Source organism: Myripristis murdjan, chromosome 24, assembly GCF_902150065.1.
Source record: "Myripristis murdjan chromosome 24, fMyrMur1.1, whole genome shotgun sequence".
Taxonomy (NCBI): Eukaryota; Metazoa; Chordata; class Actinopteri; order Holocentriformes; family Holocentridae; genus Myripristis; species Myripristis murdjan.
The window spans coordinates 18,851,047-18,874,222 of NC_044003.1; the positions used below are offsets into that span (position 1 = coordinate 18,851,047).

General features: G+C 40.8%; 1 protein-coding gene across 1 annotated transcript in view; it reads left to right on the forward strand.

The window, feature by feature from the left end:
* The first annotated feature begins 554 nt into the window (after window positions 1-554).
* Window positions 555-23,176, forward strand: part of cd2ap (CD2-associated protein) — a 69,128-nt gene continuing 46,506 nt past the window's right edge. Inside the window, exons 1-2 of the mRNA XM_030047112.1 lie at window positions 555-856; window positions 19,670-19,827. Of these exons, the coding sequence (XP_029902972.1) occupies window positions 853-856; window positions 19,670-19,827 (162 nt within the window). The 5' untranslated portion in view covers window positions 555-852. The remainder of the gene's footprint in view (window positions 857-19,669; window positions 19,828-23,176) is intronic.

Sequence of the window (23,176 nt, forward strand, 5' to 3'; positions counted from 1 at the left end):
ATGCTTTGCTGGAAAATTATAACACATATCAGTATGATGTGGCACTATGACACTACACTGTTTAGTTTACACTTTAGGTGCTAAGCTGATGCTCATATGCAGTGCAAAGGAGCATGTGAGAATTCAGAAGAGCATGGCTGTAATGGACACACTGGCTATTGTTTATTCATTTATTTATTTTTTGAAATCTGTGTCTTTCCAGTCAGGGCGGTGTCAGTAAATATGAGACCACTCAGTCAATGACCATATACCTACAGATCTCACTCCAATAATTATCCTGATGTCCTCAAGACTGTGCATAGACAAGGCAATAGAAGTCTATAACACATTCACATATGTCGGGGAAGTGGTGAAGCTTGAGGCACAGTGAGTTAAGTCTCTCTCTCTCTCTCTCTCTCTCTCTCTCTCTCTCTCTCTCTCTCTCTCTCTCATCCATATCCATTATACATGCTGAGTGGGCCAATAACACAGAAGGGGATAAACATTCCATTCAAAGTTCCTCTCGCGGGACTGTCCCGACTGAAACCTCGCGAAGTTTCCTGCTTTTTTGTATTTTGGTGGCAGCAGGCAGCCGACAGTGGAGGCAAGTCCAAGAAAGGTGGAGACTCCTGGTTAACTTCCTGCACAATAATCTTGAAATCACCACCAAGATAGAGCTGGAGAGGCTGCGGCTTGTGCAAGGACGAATGGATATACGACTCACCTGACTTCTTTATCGGCGGTGAATCGGCAAAAAAAAAAAAACACTGTTAGTTGCAAATACACATCTACCTGGCTACTAGCTAGCTAGCACGGAGGCTGCTGGATAAGAGATTCCCAACATTTGATAGCGAGGCGGTGCGAAGGACAGGAATGGGTGAGTTTTCCATGATGTGGCGCTTGTGTTGTGTTTATTCGGTAGCGGCCTTCCTTTTTACAGTCAAATTACCAAGCAAGGTCAACCTAAGTAAATCCTTACGCCAGCTGTCAGTGACTTCCCAGTTATCAGTTTTTGCCCGTAGGGAGTAAAGTTAGCTAACCAGTTATAGCTGGCTAGCTTAGCCTGATAGCTGTCTGGTTAGCTGGATAGCGCCAGCCCCATCTCTGCATTTAGCTAACATTTACATTTCTGGCTACAGATAACCTGAGCCACCTTATAGCTGGCAGCGGATGCCAGCGTGGCTTCCACAAAAAATGTTATCCTGAAATACCCTGGACTAGCCCAAAATTCCCATCCCCCCCTCCCTACTTGTACCCACTTAACCAAAGTTAGCTCTGCCTGCAGTGTAAATGATTTGTTTCATAATTCGCCTCATGGTAGCACTTCACCAATATTGAAAGTCTTCATGTTTTCTTGGTGCCAGGGTGGGTTCACTTCTCTGTCTTGCTGATGTAATGAGTGGATAACTTTAGTGGTGCATGCAGTGTGTCGTGGATGACATTCATCCCATGTGACAGTCCAAGTTCCCACACCCAGCTGGACCATGAAACCCACTCTGGCCTCTACTTTCTTTAACACCACAGATCTGGATTTTCAGGGGTTCTGCTCTTGATGCGCCTTCAGCCCTCTAAGCTGACACACTGAAGCTGTCAAGCTGAAGCTAATGTGTTAAATGAATTCAGGTCCCACTAAATTAAACTGCAGTCTCAGGTTGAGAAGACTGTAAAATCCGGTCAATTTATTGCCAGTCTTACGCATTTTATTGACATCATTAGACACACCAGGCACAGCTAGTTTAAAAAAAAAAAACATTGGCCCTTTAACCCTTTTTCCTTATCAGGAGTCAGTGTGGCTTCATTATTTTTTGCTGATATTTTGGTGCTTTTGCCACAGGCGTTGGTGGTTATCATGGTAGTGGTGGAGGGTATCAGTGCTGTCTTACTGAGGAGGAAACACTGCAATGTCAGTGTGAATCAAAAAGGTTCATTTCTACTGTATCTTGAAGCCAGCTTGTTACATCTAACTAGGCAAGCACAGTGTGGTTTGTGTGGTTGTATGCATGAAGACTGTTGCTGAAGAACTTCGCTATGTTGTGAAACTGGTTTTAGACTCAGCGTCACTTCGCCTCCTTGCTTGTAGGTTTGCAGACTGTGCTGCATCATATTCTCACTCAGAATTGGGGAGTTGGTCAAGTTTAAAGATGATAAGTGTATACGCAGTTGCTTTTTACACTTTAGCACAGTTACACATATCACAGCCGTGCACCTATACACAAGATATAATGGACACGAGTGCAACACAGCAGCTGACAAGTGCAAAGAAAGAGGCATATTATTTGGAGAACATAAACTGATGGCTCTTGTATTTTTTTTTTTTTTTTTAAACTCCGTATGAGTGTAGTGTACCCACCCAGACATGCAGGTGTTGAGGTCAACATGAATAGTTAATGTGTTGCACTTGTCACTGTGGTATGCCTTTTTCCTTAGGTGGCTTGCTGCAGGAGTATAGCTCAGCTGTGTTTGAACATGTCCAGGTTGTGTGAGTGAGCCCCTCACATTCTGTGTTTGCTCTTCACGGACTGTGTATTGGCTACATGCACTGTGCTGATGGATGATCCACACATTCCCCAAACCGGGATTTTGTTTTGTAGTAGTAAGTGGTTGGCAAAAATGTTCCTTGGTCTTGTCTGATCCCTGTCCTTTTACCAGCTGCACTTCTGAAATGTTGGAGTATCCCAGTTTTGATGTTTAGAGTAAATGGGCAGTACATTGGACCTCTTCATGTGTCTGTATCCATGAGAAACTGACACATTCAAGACATAAGAGTTTCTTCTCCTATCTGCTGCAGGGGCTGGTTCATCTCTAAAATTCACCTGCTACTTTAACTACTTTATTTAACAGTTTAACAGCTGCGTACAATGGTGGGATCACACAGACCTGCACAACAATGGCTGAACATGTGCCAAAGTGGTATCTTCAGTACACAAACTTCCCAGCCACTGCCAATATTTACCAGCATGCGGTCGATGCTGATTTCCCACCCCTGTGACTTTTAAGTTTGACTTTAAAGCAAGTTCCCTACAAGCCAGGCTGATCTGGTGCTTGAGTGTTCATTCATTTGGAATAAGAGCAAACTAAATTAGTCCTATTAAAGGATTATCATGTCTCATGTTCAAGTTCAACTTTGTTGTCATATGTAATACATACAAAGAAATGCTTGGGTTACAGCATACTCAGCTATATAACAAGTAGACATGACAGTAAACACAACGATAATAGTGCAGGGATGTTTGGGAACACAGTTGCTTACTGTACGCTACTAGTTTTTGGAGTAATTTTTTTTTTATTATTATTTCTTCAAGCCTGAGCTGTGCCAGAAATGGAGACTTTCATGATTTTAACATTTTCGGAAAATCAACAGTTTTCCCACAAATATTGCTGGAATGTGCAGTTTAGACAGTGTCCCACATATTTACTGGAGTAAACCCCACAAATGCGTAAAACAACTTGGGACAAGCTTTTCACATATTTAACTGCAGTAAATAACCCAATTATAAGTCATTTTTACTTTGTCCTTTTACTGGAAATGATGCGTTTGGCCTTGCAGTTGATAATAGAGTAAACAACTATGGTATCATAACTGGTGGGTTTCAGTGGAAATTCACCTTTTGTTCCAGTTGCCTTTTCTCCATTACCAATACCATGAAGCATAATGCAGTTATATATAATTTGGGCTATGCAAATTAATGCATGTAAAGCTATATCTGTATATACTGGCATATGTCTCTGTATACTTGAGGATGTAGTTGTCTGTGGCAAGTGCATCATAAAGTGTCTTTATCTGGATTTTATGAATATGTAAGGATAGTACTGCACATGGCATGGCACTTACTGAAACTGGAAAGTGCCTTTGCAACAGTTGCCTTTCTACAGCTTTTTACAGAAAGTGTCTTCTCACATTATAATTATCTGGACCACTTGTGTTCATGCTTTTGTTTTCTGTCAGACACACATGACATGTTTGAACTTGGGCTGTCTGATGTTTAACAGGCACAGCTATTATTTCCTCAAGGCCACAGGTTTTCTGGTTGAAAGTAAATAGACTACCATTGCTACAAAATACACCTGTCATGTTCAGGGAATATAACCTGGGTAATTTAAGGCTTCTAACAAAGATGCTTACAGTAGTGCCTCCTGCTTCCTCTCTCTTTCACTTTCTCAGTGTGACTCCCTGCTCTTCATATCAGCGACCTTACAGATATATGGGAAGGAATGCCTGTATGAGTTTCCCTTTTACTGATTGTGTGTATCTGTGTGTGTGAATGAGAGAGTTCAGAGAGCGATAAAAAGGGTGAGAGAGAGGAGCAGGGAAAGCACACTGACTGACTGTGTCTGCCTGGCAGTCAGCTCGCTTGCGTGGCCTTGAGTATTTCCCCCTCTCTCTTCCTCTCTCCCCTCCCTTTCTCTCCCCTGCAACACGTCCCCCTGTCTGTCACTGGCTTATGTAAGGCCCATGCTGAAACAGACCCTTCACCAGGAAGCGCTGTGTGAGGAGGGGGAAACAATAACCTGGAAGTTGCTTTCCTGTTGGCTGAACGCTGACCCTATGTTCACACAGGAAGCCAGGCAGAATTTTGCCTTAGTTTACTTACACAATTTTCATCGCTTGACTAGAGACCTAAGCAGAGAAATTGGCGAGATCACATGCAGACATGTTGGATGGCATGAAAAAGCAGCGAGGGTGGCAGACAGACAGCTGTTATGTTGTATTTATCTTGTATGTTATTTACTGGTGGTGGTTTACATCTTTCTTGACCTCTTTTTCTTTTTAAAGGTGAACACTGTGGAGACAGTATAGATTACCTGAAACGAGGCTTCAAAGCATGTGGTGTTTTATTTTGTCATGGTTACATTTTAAAACCTTTGCAACAGGCTTGGCAGCATGCATGCATGACCCATTTCTGCTTTGGATGATAAAACATTTATAAACATTTTGTGCAGTTTTCAGTCAGTGTTTTTGGTCAGAATTTCCAAAGGACTTTCTTTTCTGCTGGGGATAGAAATAAACAGAGTCTTGAAGGCTTTTTGCATCAGGTGAATTTCTTGCCCAGCAAGGAGCACAATACAAATGAATCTTTGGAGTCTTGTGTTATCTTTTAATATACAGTGGAACATAACTATGCACTGTCTATTTTAAAGTGATGCGTCAAATAAATAAACCGAGTTCAAGTTGAAAAATTGATCAAGTGAATAAAAGTCATGACATGAACACCTCTTTGCCTCACATGCAGGCTAAAGAGTGAAACTGTCACTTGCCAAACTCAAAATCCCTGAAACTTTGTTTGGACCTTGTTCAGTCCAAACATAGAGCGATAAACAACCCTCTCAAGCCAAATACTTGTATCGTACACTGTTCACTTAGGTGTCAGAGGCAGAGAGAGAGAGATGGTGAGAAACCTATGTCTTAGAGAGATTGTCCCATTGCAGGTTTGATCGCAGCAACAGCCACGTGTCCTGCTGGGGTTTACTTAGGCTTGACACCAGGTCCTTTGCCTGCTCACTCATTAGCTGGTTTTCCATCCAATTATTTCCTTTTCTTGATGATTAGGCTTTGGGTTAGAAATGCTGAATGGAAACATAGCTTTCAATGGAATTTTCCTAATAGAGTGAAAAAGTATGAACATGATAAAATAAGATGATCAGCTCAATGGAAGCTCATTACACAACAGTTAAACATTATTGTGAAAATGATCTAATATGTTCTTTAAAAAGTTTTTACCACACCTTCTCAGATCCACTGTCACTCGCATTGTGGTTGATTCATACATTTGGGGTTTTCCAAGTGCATTGTTTTGTTTTAAGGTTCAGATGAAAGTGTAAAGCAGGGGTCATCAACTACATTTGTCCAAGGGCCAGAAGAGCCAGGGGCAGGACTTTCAAATAACAAAACTTAAACTTATGTAGCCCTAATTAGCCTGTTATTGTGTAATATTTTCACTTTCTCACAAAATGTTATTTTTTAAGCCTATATCAGTGTGGACAGACTCCTAAAAACACAGGAAATCTGTAATAATAATTAGATATTTGACTAGAAAATGCTTCTAGTAGAGTGCAGACCTCCGCCAAATAGGCAGTTCACTGAGGAATGATGGTTCAAATCTGTAATTCAGGAAATTTGATGGCAGTCCTAACTGGCAGGAAATATTAATCAAACTTCACACCAATCAGTGTCCTTAATGGTGGAAAACATTGTTCCCATGCTTGCATGAGGACACGGCACAAGATGCATTTGTTTCATAAAAGTTGTGAATTGGTTTCTGCGTCACGTATCCCAAGCTGCTGCTATTCAGTGCTCAAACAGTAAAGAGGGGGCAGCTTTGTGAGTGAGGTAGGCCTGACTCCTGCATCAGGTCGTGTAGCTACTCACAGGTAACTACTAATCAGCTGACAGGTGGATTTATAATGTCTAGAGAACCTGCGGATTGAACGCACATGTTTGGGGTCGGTAAATTATTCCTAATAAAATTATTTCCTTCTCAGTTGTTTTTGGTGTTGTTTCAGTATTTGAGGGAAGAAAATGCTAGATATCCTAAACACCGAAACTGATTTTTTTTGCCCTCACATTTTTTGAATTCATTAATATTCTGTGGGTCAGATGGGAAGCTTTGGCGGGCCAGATGTGGCTTGTGAGTTGCCAGTTAATGATCACTGGCGTAAAGTATGGCCAACACTTGGTGACGCTGAAGAACAATAACAACAGCAACAACACCACCCTTACTAGGATTGTAAACAATTATCCTGGTGCGCAGCTAACTATTTAGGGCACTCGCTTCTCTTTGAAGTTTAAAACTTGGATTATGCGCATAAACAGCCTTCTACTGCTGCTTGTTTTCGTAAGAGAGTTCATCCCATGTGATGCTGCACCACTGCTCCATTGTTTCTGTCAGGATAAATTCACTGTAATTCATTTTCAGTGAGAGCTGTATGTTGTCAGGACTGGGCTGATGACATGTCTGTCTTCATCAGATTTCCATCTGTTTTGACGGACAGAAAGTTCAGCCGAGTTGAACTTTTTCCTTGCCAGACAGATTTGTCACCATCTGTTTGTTTTGGGGAAAAGTAGCGCCAAACTGACAACACAGTGTACACAATCCCATTGGCGTACAACTCATCATCAGAGGCTTATGCTACAAAAACAAAGACTGAATGAAGGAAGCCTTGTAGAACAAAGGGATGATGCAGTTTTCCAGGAATGTGTGTTTGTGTGTGTGTGTGTGTGTGTGTGTGTGTGTGTGTGTGTTTTAAACAAATTATTATTGATATTATATCAATATCATGATGTACGGCTAGATATTTTCTGTAAAGAGATCCAGTTTTCTTAACTTAATGGACTCTTCTCGCTGTTCTCTTATTTGCCTCTACCTTTTTGATCATCATGTTCACATAACTAATAATTGTTTATAAAAAATGTTGTCGTGTAAATATTTTGTGCAAGCACCAATTATTCCCCCCTACATTATTGGTAAATTATTGCTATCAAAGTACGCTTTAAAGAATAATTGTCCTATTGTCTCTCCTTTTTTCCCCTGTATGAAATAGCATGAGCATGAGTTTTCTGACTGATCAGTGAAGTTGTATTAGCTCAAACACAGGGGCAGAGAAACCTATACAGTCAGCCAGCAGCTCAGTGACACAACAAAGACACCTAAAAAAGTGTAACCAGATAATATTCAATAAGTAAGTAAATGGTTACTATATTTCTTGTTAATTCCATCCGTATCTCTGACATTCAGGGAAGTCTGCTTCTTTCCCTAAACCAAATTGGTAAAAACATGCCTTATTTGAATTTTATTCTTTCTTTTTGTAAACTTTGTGTAAAATTTGCTTGACAATAGTGGAAGCAGAGTGTAAACTGGGCCGGAAATTAATGCCTGAAACCACTGAATGGATGACTGGACAGATATACCCTAGTCGGATCAGGCTTAATCTCTCATTTAAATATTGCTCATTGTCACAACCAGTTTGTCATCAGGAACTCAGTCAAACTCTTGACTTTGGAAACTTAAATGCTTAAATGCTTGTTACACTGTGTGAGCTTGGTGAATTAACACCAAAGAGAGAAGAAAGAAAGATAACTTGTTCAACTGATAGTACCACGACTTTGAGCAAGACCGGGCATGGTAGAGGTATGCTGGAAAACACACACACACACACACACACACACGCACACGCACACGCACACGCACACGCACACGCACACGCACACGCACACACACACACACACACACACACACACACACATATCCATGAGCATACACAGAGAATTGAATAACAAAGCTTCATAGGGGTCACAATACAAAGTTTAGCCAACCACATGATTCCTCTTTGATTAGACGTAGCTTGGGAACTACAAGTAACTGAATAAATTTAGTCTTACCTCCGAAAGAGTGACAGGTGCAGGGTTAGATGGTGTTTGGAAAATTGGTTAGAACCTTGAAGTCAACACCAGGACCAAACAATACTTTTTTTTTAGTGGCTGTGTTTTGATTAAAAGCTCATTGGGTAGTGTTACTCTTATTACAACTCTTAGGTGCTGAATTCTTAAGTGTGAAATTATATTTACTTTTCTTACCTTTCTAAGGCACTTCTGAACAGATTAAAGAGATTATAATGATTTGGTAAACCTGAACAGACTAAATTTTAAGTTTCCGTAAATGTCAAGAATCCTTAATGTTTAAAAGATTATCAAGTGCCAGTAGGCTAAATATTCTCTGTGAAAATGCAGTTTAATATGACATAAAATAGTCTTTTTCTGTTACTGTTTTTGTCTGGCAGTCAAACACGGTGCTGCTCTTTTGCCTCAAGTTAACTTTGTGTGTGTTTAGTGCTTCATTAGCTTTGAGGTCTTGAGCTGTTTTCGTGTCACAGATAATGCCCTGTTCACTGTCACTGTCAGTGTTAGTTAAAAGCTGGAGCCAGAACTTGGACCGGTTTTGCGGCATTGTTTACTTACTTGAAGCAAACCAAAAGATGAGGGTGCAGTGACCTGAGGATAACTTTGTTTAATCAGCTTGTGGCAAGCAATTTCATAGTGAACCAATAAGCAGTCACTTAAGACTTCAGGGACAGGTATGTTAATTGGATAAAAGATGATGTAAAATTAACCATTTAAGAACCAAAATTCAGCATTGAATATTTAACATTTTGGATATGTGGTACTATTTTGGTATTGATGCTATTTATAATTACTTTGCTAACAAAAACCTGACACTGCTGTGCATATTACATAAGTCACAGCTGGGTGACCTTTGTGTGCAAAATTATAAAAGTATAAAGCACTATAAAACAATACAATAACAGTTGGATTTATTTGTGTAACTGCTGCTCGATGTGCCCTGTGTCTGATATTTTAATTGTGCAACGGGTCATCACGGGTGGCTAACCACATAGCTTTTTGCAGTTTGGTTCTCAAATGTACACCGATTGCTCTCAGATTATAAAACACGAGCACAGAGCTTTCTTTCACATACAAACGTCCAACAGGATTCATCTATCTCATAGATGATTTACCTAATTTTATGATTTGCATGTCTCAAAAATGCCAATAAATCAGAAATAGTTGTCAACATGGCTTCTGAGGCCTATGTAGAATAGTATGGAGCCCTTGGTTTAGATATTTCTTTAACCTTTGGGTTGTCTCTTTCTCCTCAAAAATTTTGTTCCAGTGATTGTGTGTTGCACCACTAGAGCAGGTGATGTCGGCTGACTCACCAGGCGGTAATATCCCCTCTCTTTTAGCACAATACCCAATCACTGGGACAGGATTTCAATAAAAACATATGAACTTGTTTTTTGCTATCGGCCTGCACACATACACATACCATCAAAACGTTCAGCTTGTTCTTTTGAATCTAGCCATATGAAATGTGAGGCTAATCTGATGACCGTCAGAAGCCAAGGAAGCACCTTCACACAGTTCAAAGTCAATGGAGAGGGCTGAATTGTTTACCCACCATGGGGTGGGAGGGACTGAAATGCGCTCTGTCTCTATTGCAAACAGGAGGTCTGTCAATCACTGTTGCTCAACAGCTTGTTTTTAGCCTGCTGGCCGGAGGGTTTGCCTCTTCCGATCCATTCTGCCGTAGATGGACTGTAACTGTCACTGACGTCTGCTTTTTCTGTCTTGTTTTTATCTCATCTTTATCAGTCCGGTTTGCGTGATGTGCACTAATAGTGAGTGCCCTCTTTAAGTAAACAAACTCCATGGCGTACCGCTTTTTGAGATGCAGGTTGTGCTGAAGTGCCAAGAGGCTAGCTCGGATGAGGTGTGATGCGCAGACAGTTGTATGCTTGCAAACACGCGTACACAAAGAGCCTTGAGCAATTGAGATACAGCTCTGTGTCTGTCGAAGGTGAGAGGACACCGTGCAGTACAGAGCAAATCCCCCGGCTTTTCATATTCTCTCCCTCTCTCTCTTTCTGTGCCTCTCTGTCTCTCTGTCTGTCTTTCTCTCTCTCTCTACAAATATGTCAGGAATCCTCAGCTGCCTCTCCCTAAGGCCCTAGGTGTTATTCCACGCTGTTACTGCATCTACCTCCAAAGCTCATGTGTGATGAAGAGATAGCAAATCTCCTCAGCCAGATTTGCACCTCTGTTGTTATTGTTATTGTCATCACTGTCGAAGCAACCACCAAACTCACTTCAGAGTTGTATCATGCGTGGGAGTATGATTGCTTGCGGTCTGAAGATGAAGTAAATCTCTCTTAAATGCCAGGAACAGCCTTTTATATGTCAGCCCACTATACTGTTTCATCAGTCTCAACGATCAACATGATGTTTAGGCCTGTGGATAAAATGTTTTCAGCCGTTTTCATATCTAATTTCATGTTTCATTTCATCTTCCTCCTTTATTGTCGTCTGAGTCATGCACACTGGTCTCATCATCCGGTTGACAACACACCATTTAGTGGATGGAGCTTTTAGCCATTGCTCTCAGTGTTTTGGCCTATTTCTGCACTTTTACTTGCAGAACGGCCCTTGCAGTGTGACTGCTGTTTTCTTTGGTTGGGCCCTGGGCTTTCAGTATTTTGGAAGTTGTGGATGGAAACATGGATTGGGTGTTTTTAAAGTGGTGGTCAGATAAAAAAGCTACGTCTGGATTTGGTTTATTACAGGACAACATGGGTGATGTAAGCCCTTTCATTGCACATATGTAACTTCAGTGAGTGGTTAAGTGGGAAAAGTGTTTGAATATTATCCCCCAGATTTACAGAGGAGGTGTTTAATTTTCAAAAATATGTCACACATTCCTTTTCAACACCAAAAAATATGGTCCAAACACGCCTTTCTGAGTTGTTGTGTCTGTGTGTCAATGTGTTTTTAGTTTGTCATTGAGGAGTGTCTGCTCTCTCTGTCAGAGTTATGTTAGTTTTGACGGACAGAAGTATGGAGAAGCTGCACTTTTTGGATATGTCATTGAGATGTCATTGACTGTTGAGGCAGTAGAATTGGATTTTTTCTAGATATTCATTGTGTGTTCAGTATCTGGCACTGCATCAAAGAAATTCCAAAACAAATGGGTGGGCAAATGTTTAAAAATTTACCAGTATGATGATAGATCAGTGCAGCTGCAGTCTGCAGTTACTGTCAAGTATCCTATACATGACAACAAAGGGGTCAAAATGAGTCTGTTTAATGGGTTAAATTTTGGTAAATTGTATCAAACACAGTCTGAGCAGTGGTAGAATTGACAGAGCATTGGGGGTGATAAAAACAGATGTATTTGTAATGTGTTATTTCCATAAGGATGCAACTCTTGTGAAAATCACAAATGCCGTTCTCCATGGGATTCAAATCATAAGCCTACACTGGTGAAACTGATACATTAAAACTGATTCAGAGCAAGGCTGTAAATACCCTGGAACTAAGGTTTCAAGGAGATGGTTGTGCAAAAGCTAAAACATTTAAACTCAGATTGTGTAGACTGCTGTAGTGCCCACCACTTTCAACTACAGTGAAAGATTGATCGCATCTGTGATCCCTCACTCGTCGGGCCCTGGAGTGGGCAGAACTGTTAATCGAAATATTATCGAAATCACAATATGGCTGAGTGAAATTTTCAAATTGCAGAAGTTGCAGTTTTTTGTAAATGGTAAAATATGTGACAAAACGTTGTAAATAAAGTATTATGGTGCTATAGAGTTGCCCCAGCTTACAAATTCTATTTTCCAGATGTAAGAAAACGTGTTTGTTTGGGTTTGTTTTATCATTATCATCTCATCCCCTGGACTTTCTTGAGGACTTAAGCCAGACCTACATTATGTGACACCAGTAACAAAGCCATGAACAGCCTGTTGTACTGCTGTATTCTGGCCCATGATGGAGGCCCTGTCTGACTGAACCCTATCCAGACTGACACATTAAGACAGCCGCCATACAGTCAGCAACTGGGGAGATACTGTGTGTACAGGCCAGGTAATTCTCCACCTTGATGCTGGAAATGCACTTGGCAAATGGATCAGAAATCTGTGCCTTGCTGATGTAGTCATTTAAGCTTAACTCCTGATTCCTGATGATCAGTAGAAGCAGCCAGTCAATGACTGGCAGTGCTGTTTCTCTGCTGACGCTGCCACATTGACTTCCCAAACTAATAGTCACATTTGGAGAAAGTCCCAGGCATTGATGTTTTATTAAATAACACTTGTTTCAATCAAAATGCTTTTTATTTGTTGGGCATTGGTAGTAATAATCATGCTGCCATGGTATGAGTTTGGTGAAAATGTTAGGCTGCAGGTAAGCTCATCTCTCCTCGCTAATGGCTCTCTGTTCTTTCTCTGCTGTGAAATTTTTGTTTTGACTGGTGTTGTCACTCCAGCCTGGCCAAGACTGACCATTTGCTTGTTTCAAATAGGTGATCTCATCTGTTCTAGGCATTTGTGATATCTATGCTGGCTGTGAGTGTTGCCTGCTTTGAATATTACATTTGTGCTGGTGACAGCCGTGGCCGGAGGCGTTGTATTTTCGTGTTGTCCATTCGTTCGCACGTCAGTACATCCGTCCAATTCTTGTGAATGTGATATTTCCGGAATGCCTTGAGGGAATCTCTTCAAATTTGGCACAAACGTCCACTTGGACTCAAGGATGAACTGATTAGAATTTAGTTTTCAAATGCCAAATGTTAAGGTCACTGTGAACTTATAAAACATGTTTTTGACCATAACTCAAGAATTCATATGCAAACTATAACAAAGTTTCACACAAATATCTAATAGGATGAAAGTCACCACTTTACAATGAGACTACCCTCCTATATGGTTTATAATTAGGTTATTAATTAGTTTATAAACACTTAAAAAAATTATAAACAGTTATAATCAAGTTATAACACAGTTTTTGAGGATCCAAGGATGGCTGACTGATAAAGGGACAAGATAAAGTAAGCTAAGCAACTAGCAAGATCTGAGATTTAACAGAATAGATGTGGTGCAGCAGTAACTTGATCTTGCCAAACAGTGAGTCTGTATCAGTGTATGAAAATGGTGTTAAAAATGGAGCTTCTTCAGTCTGCTCTGTCCCTTGCTGAAGAAGGCTGATGTGTTGTGAGTCCAGTCCATTTTTTTTTTTTTATTGATTTGTACCCCAAGGTGCTTGTATGAGCCCACGCTCTTCACTTCCTGTCTCTGTATGACAACTAGGACACGGGGCCTCCTGTTCATCTTGTAGTCCACCACAAACTCATTACAGTAACCTCAACAACTTTGTGTAGGTGGATAAAAGTGGTTGTCACAGTCAACAAAAAATGGTTCAGTTAACCAGGAAGGCTTTGTTTTCACTCCGAGTTCAGATCGGGAGAGAATTTTACTCAATTTCTCTTGCTTTTGCCGAACTTAAGGGTCTCGTCCCTGAATGAGGTCTCCAGTTAGTTCTGTTACCGTGAAGATTGATGGGCCATAGACTCATGGAGTTTGTGTTTCAGTATTTGTAGACTCATTCTACTCTTGTAGGCCTATGTACAATAAGATAGAGAGCATTGTTTGTTAAATGTAGAAAACGTAAATGTCAGAGGTACAGTAGTGTTTTGTATGGTTAATTTTGGGCGTGCCAGTGCTTTAGGAATGAATGTTTATGTGTATGTGTACATTTTCTTGCTTTATAACTTCCATTTTTATACATGTTTCTGTGTGTCCCGCAGACATGGTTGTTCTGTTTCATTAACCCGTTAAATATCTGAGCCCAGCGCTGATCTAGGTGCATGGGCCTCTACTGACAGCATTTGCTCTGCGTATGTGTGCATATGTGTGTGTGTTTGCACTGTTTTTATGAAGACTGTAGGAGAATTGAAAGGAATGCAGAATAGGAAATGGAAAAAGCAGAGGCAGTGTACAAAACCACCACATCATCTTTTCTTAAACTATGTGTCAGGTCACAAAATGGGTTGTGTTTTAATGGGTCTTCACATGACCAGAATGCTAGTGTTTTTGAGCGATGTGGGATATTTTATTGATGCTTAAGTGACACTAGATTTATTTGCTTTGGCTGGAAAACCTTAAGAATAGGCCAGTATTAAGAATCACTTTGGGTTTTATTGGAGTGTAGATACTGGAGCTGTTCCTGGAATAGTGTCCAGGAAGGAAGTAATTCTCCAACCTTCACATTTACAAAAACTCCAGGGTAAACACTGATTTAAAGTCATTGTGTGATTTAGTCATGGCTAGCTGTAGCCCAGGGTAACACTTAGTTTGTCTGTTTTTTTTAAGCAGGCTTTCCTTCACTTAAATTTCTTAAGAAAGGTGACTGTTTTGCTCTTTTGGCCCCTCGATAACTCAATAGGACTATCAAGGCCAGAAATCCCCTGCTGTTGTCTCACTGTACAGAAATGGCAGGAAGTTTGTGCTCGCTACATACGCGTGCCTGCGCGCACACACACACACACACACACACACACACACACACACACACACACACATATACACAAAGCACCTGTGTGCTGCCTGTTTGCGGCTGTGTTTAATGTATTTAGCAAGGCATTTCCTCTGGGGAACAAACCAAGAGGACTTTGTCCACCCTCCCACTGTTGGTATTTCACAGGCCAACACCTATCACTCACACAAAACACCACAACGCCGGCATTTTTTCCTCCTACACTCATTCTGTAGCAGTGGCCTTGCATTGCAGGAAATAATTGCCTTGGCTGCCAAAAAAGTGTAAAGACAATCACAATTCATCTTCTGTGTTTATTGCTCACCCTCACACAATGATGAACTATTTTGAAACCCCATCAGACTCTGAAATCTTTACAGGGAATCAGTCGGGAGCAAACCCTGCAGCACAAATTCTTACCTCAAGACTATTTCATACCTTTACCAATACCCTGTACAAATGACAACATTTACTGTACAGATTTTGGGAGTAGACAAGTGATAGTTTTTTCTCACATGCTGTTTTGAGGCAATCTAATCTAAGTGTCACTCCAATGATAACTTTGGTCCTCACCTCAACAAATTCATTGTGGGTAAACCTGGAGTTGTCGTAGCCTAAATATTAAACAAGCTGACTTGTGAATGGAAGATTACCAGTATGAATCTCTGGACTGACAGTGAAAATCTGGGTGTTCTTCCCGTTTGCTTCAAAACTACCATTAAGCAACTGTTGAGCTTTGAACTCCCAAATTGTGGATTGTGTTGTTGAGTGTATATTTACCTGACCCCCCCCCCCCCCCCAAAAAAAAAACCTATTTAGCTTAATAAGTTTTTTTTTTTTTTTTTTTTTTTTGCTAGCCTGTAAGGTAGGACACATTTGTTGGTTGCTCTGCTTGCTATAAACTGTGGTTTCAGAAAATTATCCTGCTCTGCGTTCACTCATTTGAGAGAAAATAGCTGTCCTGTGTATTGAGTGCCCTCAGCAGAATGTGAGGAAGGACCTGAGCAGCTTCTGGTCCATGAGTGTTGTTTTGTTTTGTTTGCCAGAGCAGACAATATCTCTTCCTGTGGTTACTTGGTCAGATAGACAGAAATGACTGTCTTGGGGCCTTGTCTGAGTTGTTTGAGTGTGTCTTTGCATGTGTGTTTGTGTGTTGTTCCTCTGTCATTTCTGTGGTTGTATGTGTGTTTTTCTATGTATAGCCTATGTGTATGTGTATACATGCATGCTTCTTTGTGTATGTCTAGACAGTCTGGTTGTAGAATGCAGTGCCCGGAGCAGACTGGTGTAATCAGCAGTGGAAAGACTTTATCTGCAGTGTATCTGCCCATCTGCTTGTGGGCCAGAGAACAGGCACAGAGGGAGTTCAGCGTGGCCACTGTGCAGCTGAAAACTCATTAGTGACAGAGGAAAGTGTAGCTGCCAGGGCAGTAGAATTGCAGGGGCTGAAAGGCATTTACCCTAAACCTGCCTGCCGCAGTTATTTACCTTAATGGGAAACCCTCTTATTCTGTACGCAAAATAGGATGATAATTCTATAGGGGTCACAGTTCTGCGAGAAATGTGACTCATATGTTCTCTAGGCTGAACAGTAATGCCAGCTGATGAATTTGAGATTAGAAGGCGGTCAAAGGGTGTTCAGCAAAATAAAAAAAATAAAAGATCTTGAAATATGTTGATCTTAATCTTTAAAATGAACCCAAATTCCATGTTTTTCTTGTTGGCAGTGTAGTAAAGCACTTTCATCAGTTTGGTTACACTTTTCCTGTATCCTGTAATCTAACCTTAATGCATTGTGATCCAGAATATTATTTCTGGCAAGGGGGTGAAATCGCTGACAGGCTTTCTTCTGTTCATCTGTCTGTCCGCATGATAATTCAGAAATGACTGGACAGATTCACACTAAACATGGTGGGAAAGTTGGTCATGTGCCCGGGAAGGCCATGAAGTTGCAGGTGATTTAGCAACAAGGGGATGTGGTTATGGGCGGGGCTTACAGAAAGCAGGGTAATTTCCAGATACATCCATGTTACATGATGAAAGCTGGTGGGGAAGATAGTCATGGGTCAAAGGGTGACTGACCAACTTTACCCACTGATTGGTAACATTGCTAAAAGGGGGCAGGGCTTAGCACAAGCACCTGCAACCTTGGTGGACTTCTGCACTTCTGCCTTCTTGCATATAATTATTATAAAGATATTTTTTTACAACATATATTTTTCTCATCCATACTCTTAGTTAAATACGTTCCGAGAGATTTAAACTATATTCTGTAAAATAATGGCATCCATTGCCTTGAAAAATAGTAAGAGCTCCACCTCTGGTCAGCAACTGGAATCACCGAGTCAGTGTGAGTCTTTGATCCTGTTTCAGTGTAATTGGCTTCATTGTACCACCAGACAACCAAAGTCTCAGGCTTGTTCGTTTGGATCTTTGACCAGTGAGACGGTGGAGTAGACAAAAGAACTATCAGGGATGGGGTTAGTCAGGCAAAAATTTCATTGGCAGGCACACCCCTCCACTGTCTCTGTCTGCTCCAACCTTTGGTCCTGCTCTCCTCTTTCTAAACTCTTAATGAGTGAGGGCTTGGATGTAAAGAGGAAAGCTGATCTGGGATCAGTGGTCAGGGCCAATTTCTCCTTGGAGGCCAGCCCAGGCTGCTGTGGTGTTGAGCCAAAGCTGGTGATGTCAGAGACAGAGCAAGGCCACATACACACACGTGCAGAAACATGCACATACACACCAGCACTCAACTGTGGAGCCAAGTCCTGCAGTAGTTAAACTTGGACTGCTTGACCAGGGTGGTTTGGTGCTGAGTGACGATGCCCTGACCAGCGCCAAAGCAAAGTCAGAGGCTCTGTCACCTTCAGCCTTATGGGATTCATGAGTGTGGTGCATGTGTGTGTGCTTTTGTGTGTACTGTGTGTTACCTGTCAAGCCAAGCATGCCAGCGCTGTCTTCTTGGTATGAATCATGTGTTCTTGGGCCGGGCCAGGTAGTAGAATAGCTCTGCCAATGTTGTCCTTTACAGCCGACTTATTTTTAGAGGCTGCTGAACCTGCTGCACCAGAAACAATTGGGCAGGCAGTCGTTCTCGCATTCTCTGTATCTTTCTCTTGCTGTTTTTTTTCCATTTGTTTGTTATTTTTGCCATTGGATTGGCTGGAATGATCACTGTATTTTAATCAGTTCAGTTCCATAAATATTTTGTGGCGTTGTCGCCCAATGAATGAACAAACATTCCTCTATTAAGTGTTCTTATTGACATTAAATTGTTGTATTTAAAATAATTCCCAGACTGTTAGACAGTGTCACTAATGTGTATGGCTGTGAAATTGGTATTAAATTGCTTTCTAAGTGGCATTGAAAAGGTCTTAAAAAGTCTTGCTCAAACCTGTAGATACCCGTGCAGATGTATTTATTGTATATGTCTTGTATATCTTTTCATGTTGATGTTGTCAACATGCAATGCATGAAAATTACAAAATAGCTGGGTCCAGCCCTGTAGATGAATCTGCATATTTTTGGGTATGGACCATTTTTCTTTGACTTAGGCAATTGGCAAATGGCTTGCGAGTCAGTGTTGGGCTTATGGATGAAGTAGTTTCATTCACCCAGACATTTGTTCATTCTTAGAGCTGACTTTTTTTCACTGACAGCAGTGCCATGTTTAGTCTGGTTTTGTCAGATTTAATCTCCAGTCATTGTAATTTTCAATGCTCTGTGTAGCACATTTTTATGTGGATCTTATCACCGAAACTAAACAGAATGACTCATAAAGGTTTTGTTATCCTTTGTGTCTAATTGAGGGCCACTGTAACTACAAGATAATCTGAGAATTATAGATATACATGCGTTGTATTCTTTGTTGCTTTGTTGCATTGTATTATTTGTTCTTTTTTCCCTTTTCTTTTTGCTTAAAGTGTGTTGAATTTTCAATGTCCTACTGTTTTTTGTAGCAATATGGGCAGTCATCCAGCAGCAGTCGGGGCAGGGTGGGAAATGTTTTTATATCCTCAAACTCACTGACCACTTTCACTATTTTACATCAATTCCCTTTTGGGACAGAACAGGACCTTCATCATCCACTGGTTGCTAGGAGAGTGGAAAAACATCCCAGCCGTAGCCAAAATACTTTGTACTGTCATTTTTCTGCTGTAAATTCAGGGAAGACTTTCAGATGTGTGTTTTTTTTTTTTGTTAATGAAGTCTGACTCTCTGTGGGTGTTGCTCTTTTCTTCTGTATGTTTAGGCACAGTGTTTATTGCTGCTCGTACTTACTATCCAGTTTTTCTATTTTTTCCAAACCAGCCTCTGTTGCTGCTAAAAATGTAAAATGTAGCCTATCTCTTGCTGTGTGGCAGATGATTTTTTTTTTCCTCAGGAAAGGCCACCCAATGCGTGTTTTGCATTAAATTAATCAGCAATAGTGTTTAGAAAGTTAATTTATACATTTAATGTTAATTCTATCTGTGTGCTCAGTTTTTGATAGGAGCCTAATCCTTTTATTTTTTCTCTCATTTTCTTTCTACCCTATTCCAAACCCTTTCTTTCTCTAAACTTCCTGTTCTTTATCTCATCTTTTTACCCATCCTCTCTCCCATCCTCTCTCCCTGTTCACTCATCATCTTTCGCCATTATCTCCATCTTCCTAACTCCCCCCAACTGTCTTTCTCCTTCTCCCCACTTTGTTTTGTTTTTCCTCTCCAATTCGGTCTCTCTCTCCCCCTTTCTTATTAACTTCTTGTTTCTTTTTACTCCATTCCTTCCTCCTCCCCATCTTCCTCCCTTTCCTTTCTCTGTTTCTCCATCTTCATACTGCCTGAACAGAGGTTGTGGTGGAGTATGAGTACGAAGCGCTCCATGAGGATGAACTGACCCTGCGACTGGGCGACATCATCAAGAATGTACGGCAAATCGAGGAGGAGGGATGGATGGAGGGAGACCTTAATGGAAAAAGGGGCCTCTTCCCAGACAACTTTGTGAAGGTGAGAGGGAGCGGGAGGGGTGCAGGTTTGGCCTTCAGAAACTTGTAGACTGATAAAACACAAAAAGACATGCAGCCAACACTTTAATTAAATCACTCTGTTAGAAAATGGGGTCAGTAGAGCACAGACCTCCACCGAGGAGGCAGATCTGCTATTTTCCTGCACCCAGTAGTGCTGTACGTCTCTAACAAAATCAAACAGTGAGGAAGGACAGAGCATTGGTTAAATTATTAAAAAGCCAAGATTTTGCTACCAGAATAGTACTTTTTTTTTTTTTTTTTTTTTTTCAGAATCGATGGCACGTCTGCATCTAATTCCCACATGACATCAGTTAAGCAAACATGGTGCTGAGGTGAATGTGGCAAATTGCAACATGGTCATGGTCATGTTCCTGCTTGTCTTTGCTGACCGATTGGTGTGAAAATTTAATCAACTCTTCCTTGGCTCACGACCAACCTCTCTACTGTGTCATGTAAATCCGTTTAGAACTTTTTGAAATATCTTGCTTACAGACGGACAGACGGACAGACAGACGGACAGAGGAGGCAGTTGCATAACCTTTGCCACCACCTTGGCGGATGTATTGAAGCGTCAAGCCACAAGAGGTTTTGAAAGTTACTCTGCCAGTCAGAAAGGATATGTAAAGCCATTCAGTTTATAGATGACTTTCATAGGGAGCTCGTCCTTTGCTAATCAGAAATTCATCCACATCTCTGCTTAGCCATTCATTTAAATTCTTGTCTGTTGCTAAATATTTGAATGCAGTCTTTGTCAACTTGCCTGTTTACATAACCATTAACTAAAGTTTGTGAAGAGCATCCCACTCAAATAGACTCGTTTTTTTGAAACCCCTCCTTTGTTTTGCTTATTTTAGATCAATGTCATGTTGTCATGCCAGTATTTGTTTTGTATCATGTCCTGAATTACAGTATAATGGACTTAGCTTGTTTACAGGGTGGGGCTGAAGCTGCACCACCGCCACTGAGGTCTGTTTTCAATTCTTATGCCGCAAGAATTATTCCCATTGAAGGTAACTGGATAATAAGGCCACAGGAATTGATAGCTATCAGTGTAGATTATAGGCCAGAGTACATGTTGTTCAGTAACTAATTATTTGATTGAGATGCTTAGATTTCCTCTGATCCAACAATGGTAATGCTGGTTTAGACAGAACACATCAGGTTATATGATGTGTTGGCTTTTAATAACAACAGCCACTACAGCCTTCTCATTGCTAAGGGGATTTAGACGAACAAGAGGTTTGACCATTTCATGTGCACCACTGATTCAGATTTGGAAGCTGTAATCTGGTAGAGGGTTTTATGATTGTTTTTAGCTCAAAATATTGAAATCTGCAGTTGTTAGGTCAGTGGCATTGTTCCAGTAAGTGTTCAGATGTCAGATGTCTACCAGTATACTGGTAGGAGGAAGGCCTGGAAACCTGAATGTGACTTACTGAGTTACTTTTTTCAGAAATAACTTACTGAAGTCAGGGATCTGGGGTCTGGAGACCCCAGAGAGGTTTACCGCAATGTTTGTTAGCCCATCACCTCACTGTGAAGGTTGTCTTTATTGTTGGTTTGATGAGAAATGGATCAATTCAAAATCAGTTTAGATCGGCTATTAAACATTGACCAGCTTATGTTTATTTTGTGGCGACCATGCCAATATCACGGTGGTGCACCACTGATAAGCTTGTAAATGGGAAACATTGCAGATACATAAACGTTTAGATCCATCCTTTTTACTAGATTTTTGTCAGAATCTGGTTTGTCTTCATTGCCACATTAGCAGGCAAAAGTTGGGAATAATTCAGTATAGTGCTGGATGATATATCAGTAGCCTATTCAAATGATACTGTGATCTGAGACTAGATATTTCTGAATATTGTAAAATGGCATAAGAATCATCTTTTTTGATTTTTGAAGGCTGCATTATAGTAAATGGCTGCAATTTTCTGAACATATTAGAATGTTCTTGCTGTTTTATTACTTGACTCTCCCTGCTTGTTCATGATATCCACATTAATAATGACTGTTAATCAAAAGGCTCTTGTGTCAGTAAGTGCCAGTCTTTCCTGCAGTATTGTCACAATATCGAGGAATTTGCTAAAAGATACTCTGATACTTGATTCTGTCCATATCGCCTAGGCCTAATTCAAATCCTGTCACCAAAATGTGGCGTACACAGAACTTTCAACCAGCTTTGTAAGAGATTAGGATTATTCTGCTTTTAAAAACATTGAACATCTGGTTTGTCACCGTAATGTAAATGCAGCATACATGCCAGCTGATAAGTGTGTGTACAAATTTGGGTCCGGATCCAAGAAGTAGGTTGAAATTCAGTCTGTCTGGCTATGTGGGCTGTGAAACTGGATTGATTGATGGTGAAACGGTATTCAAAAGTTATACCCTAAAGCTGAATAAAAAAGCTCAGTGTTCATTTGTTCATTTGCATTCATTGATATCAGACTCGATAGCACTATCTTGGCCTGGTGACAGTCAAGTATAACCCTAGCGTTGGGTGTCACCCCTGGCCTTCAAAGAGGGAGAGAGAGAGAGAGCGTTGGGCGTCACCCCTGGCCTTCAAAGAGTCTAATAAACCACATTTCCTCAACATGGGGTTTGCCTGCGCTCTGCCAACACACGAGTGAAATTACTGGTTGTTCTAGTTTGACACCTCAGTTACCCCTTTTCCAACAACATGCAATGGGTTCCATTCCAGTTTGCGCACCTAATCTCCAACCTTTTGGAGCATTTTGACCAAAAATAAAATGGTTCAGACCCGGAAAAGTTGGTTTCCAGCTGGATCCAAAACATACCAGGTTTTTCTTGACCTGAAGTGTGAACCATGGCAGGATCTGTGGGAGCGTCATATTCAACAGGTTGGAAAGAGATGGACAAGGCAGTGATGTCGGAGAGGTCAAGTGGGGAATTGTCCACACTTGTTTTTTTTTTTGATAAAAACAAATATCTGTAATTACAAAACAAAAGCTTGCAGGTCATTAGTGTGATCCGCCATCCCACTACTATTGTTTATTTACTTTCGTTGGGCATTGTGCAACACCCTCTGTTGATGACACGTCCTTGATAATGGTGCTCCCACTCAAAACTGGTGGAAACACGGGTGATTTGTTAAATAGCACCAAAATTCCAAGAATCTTGAACTGGTTTAACAAACAGAGCTAATTTGGTGGAAAAGGGGTAAGTGAGAGTGTCAGGTATAATTAATCCTGTGTGTTCCTGCAATGCAGCAGCTTATTCAGTAATGATGGCTGCTTTTGGTATCATTTATGTGTTAGGGTTAGTCTACAAAAGTTGTTGGTTATTTTGGATTTTTGGACCACAAG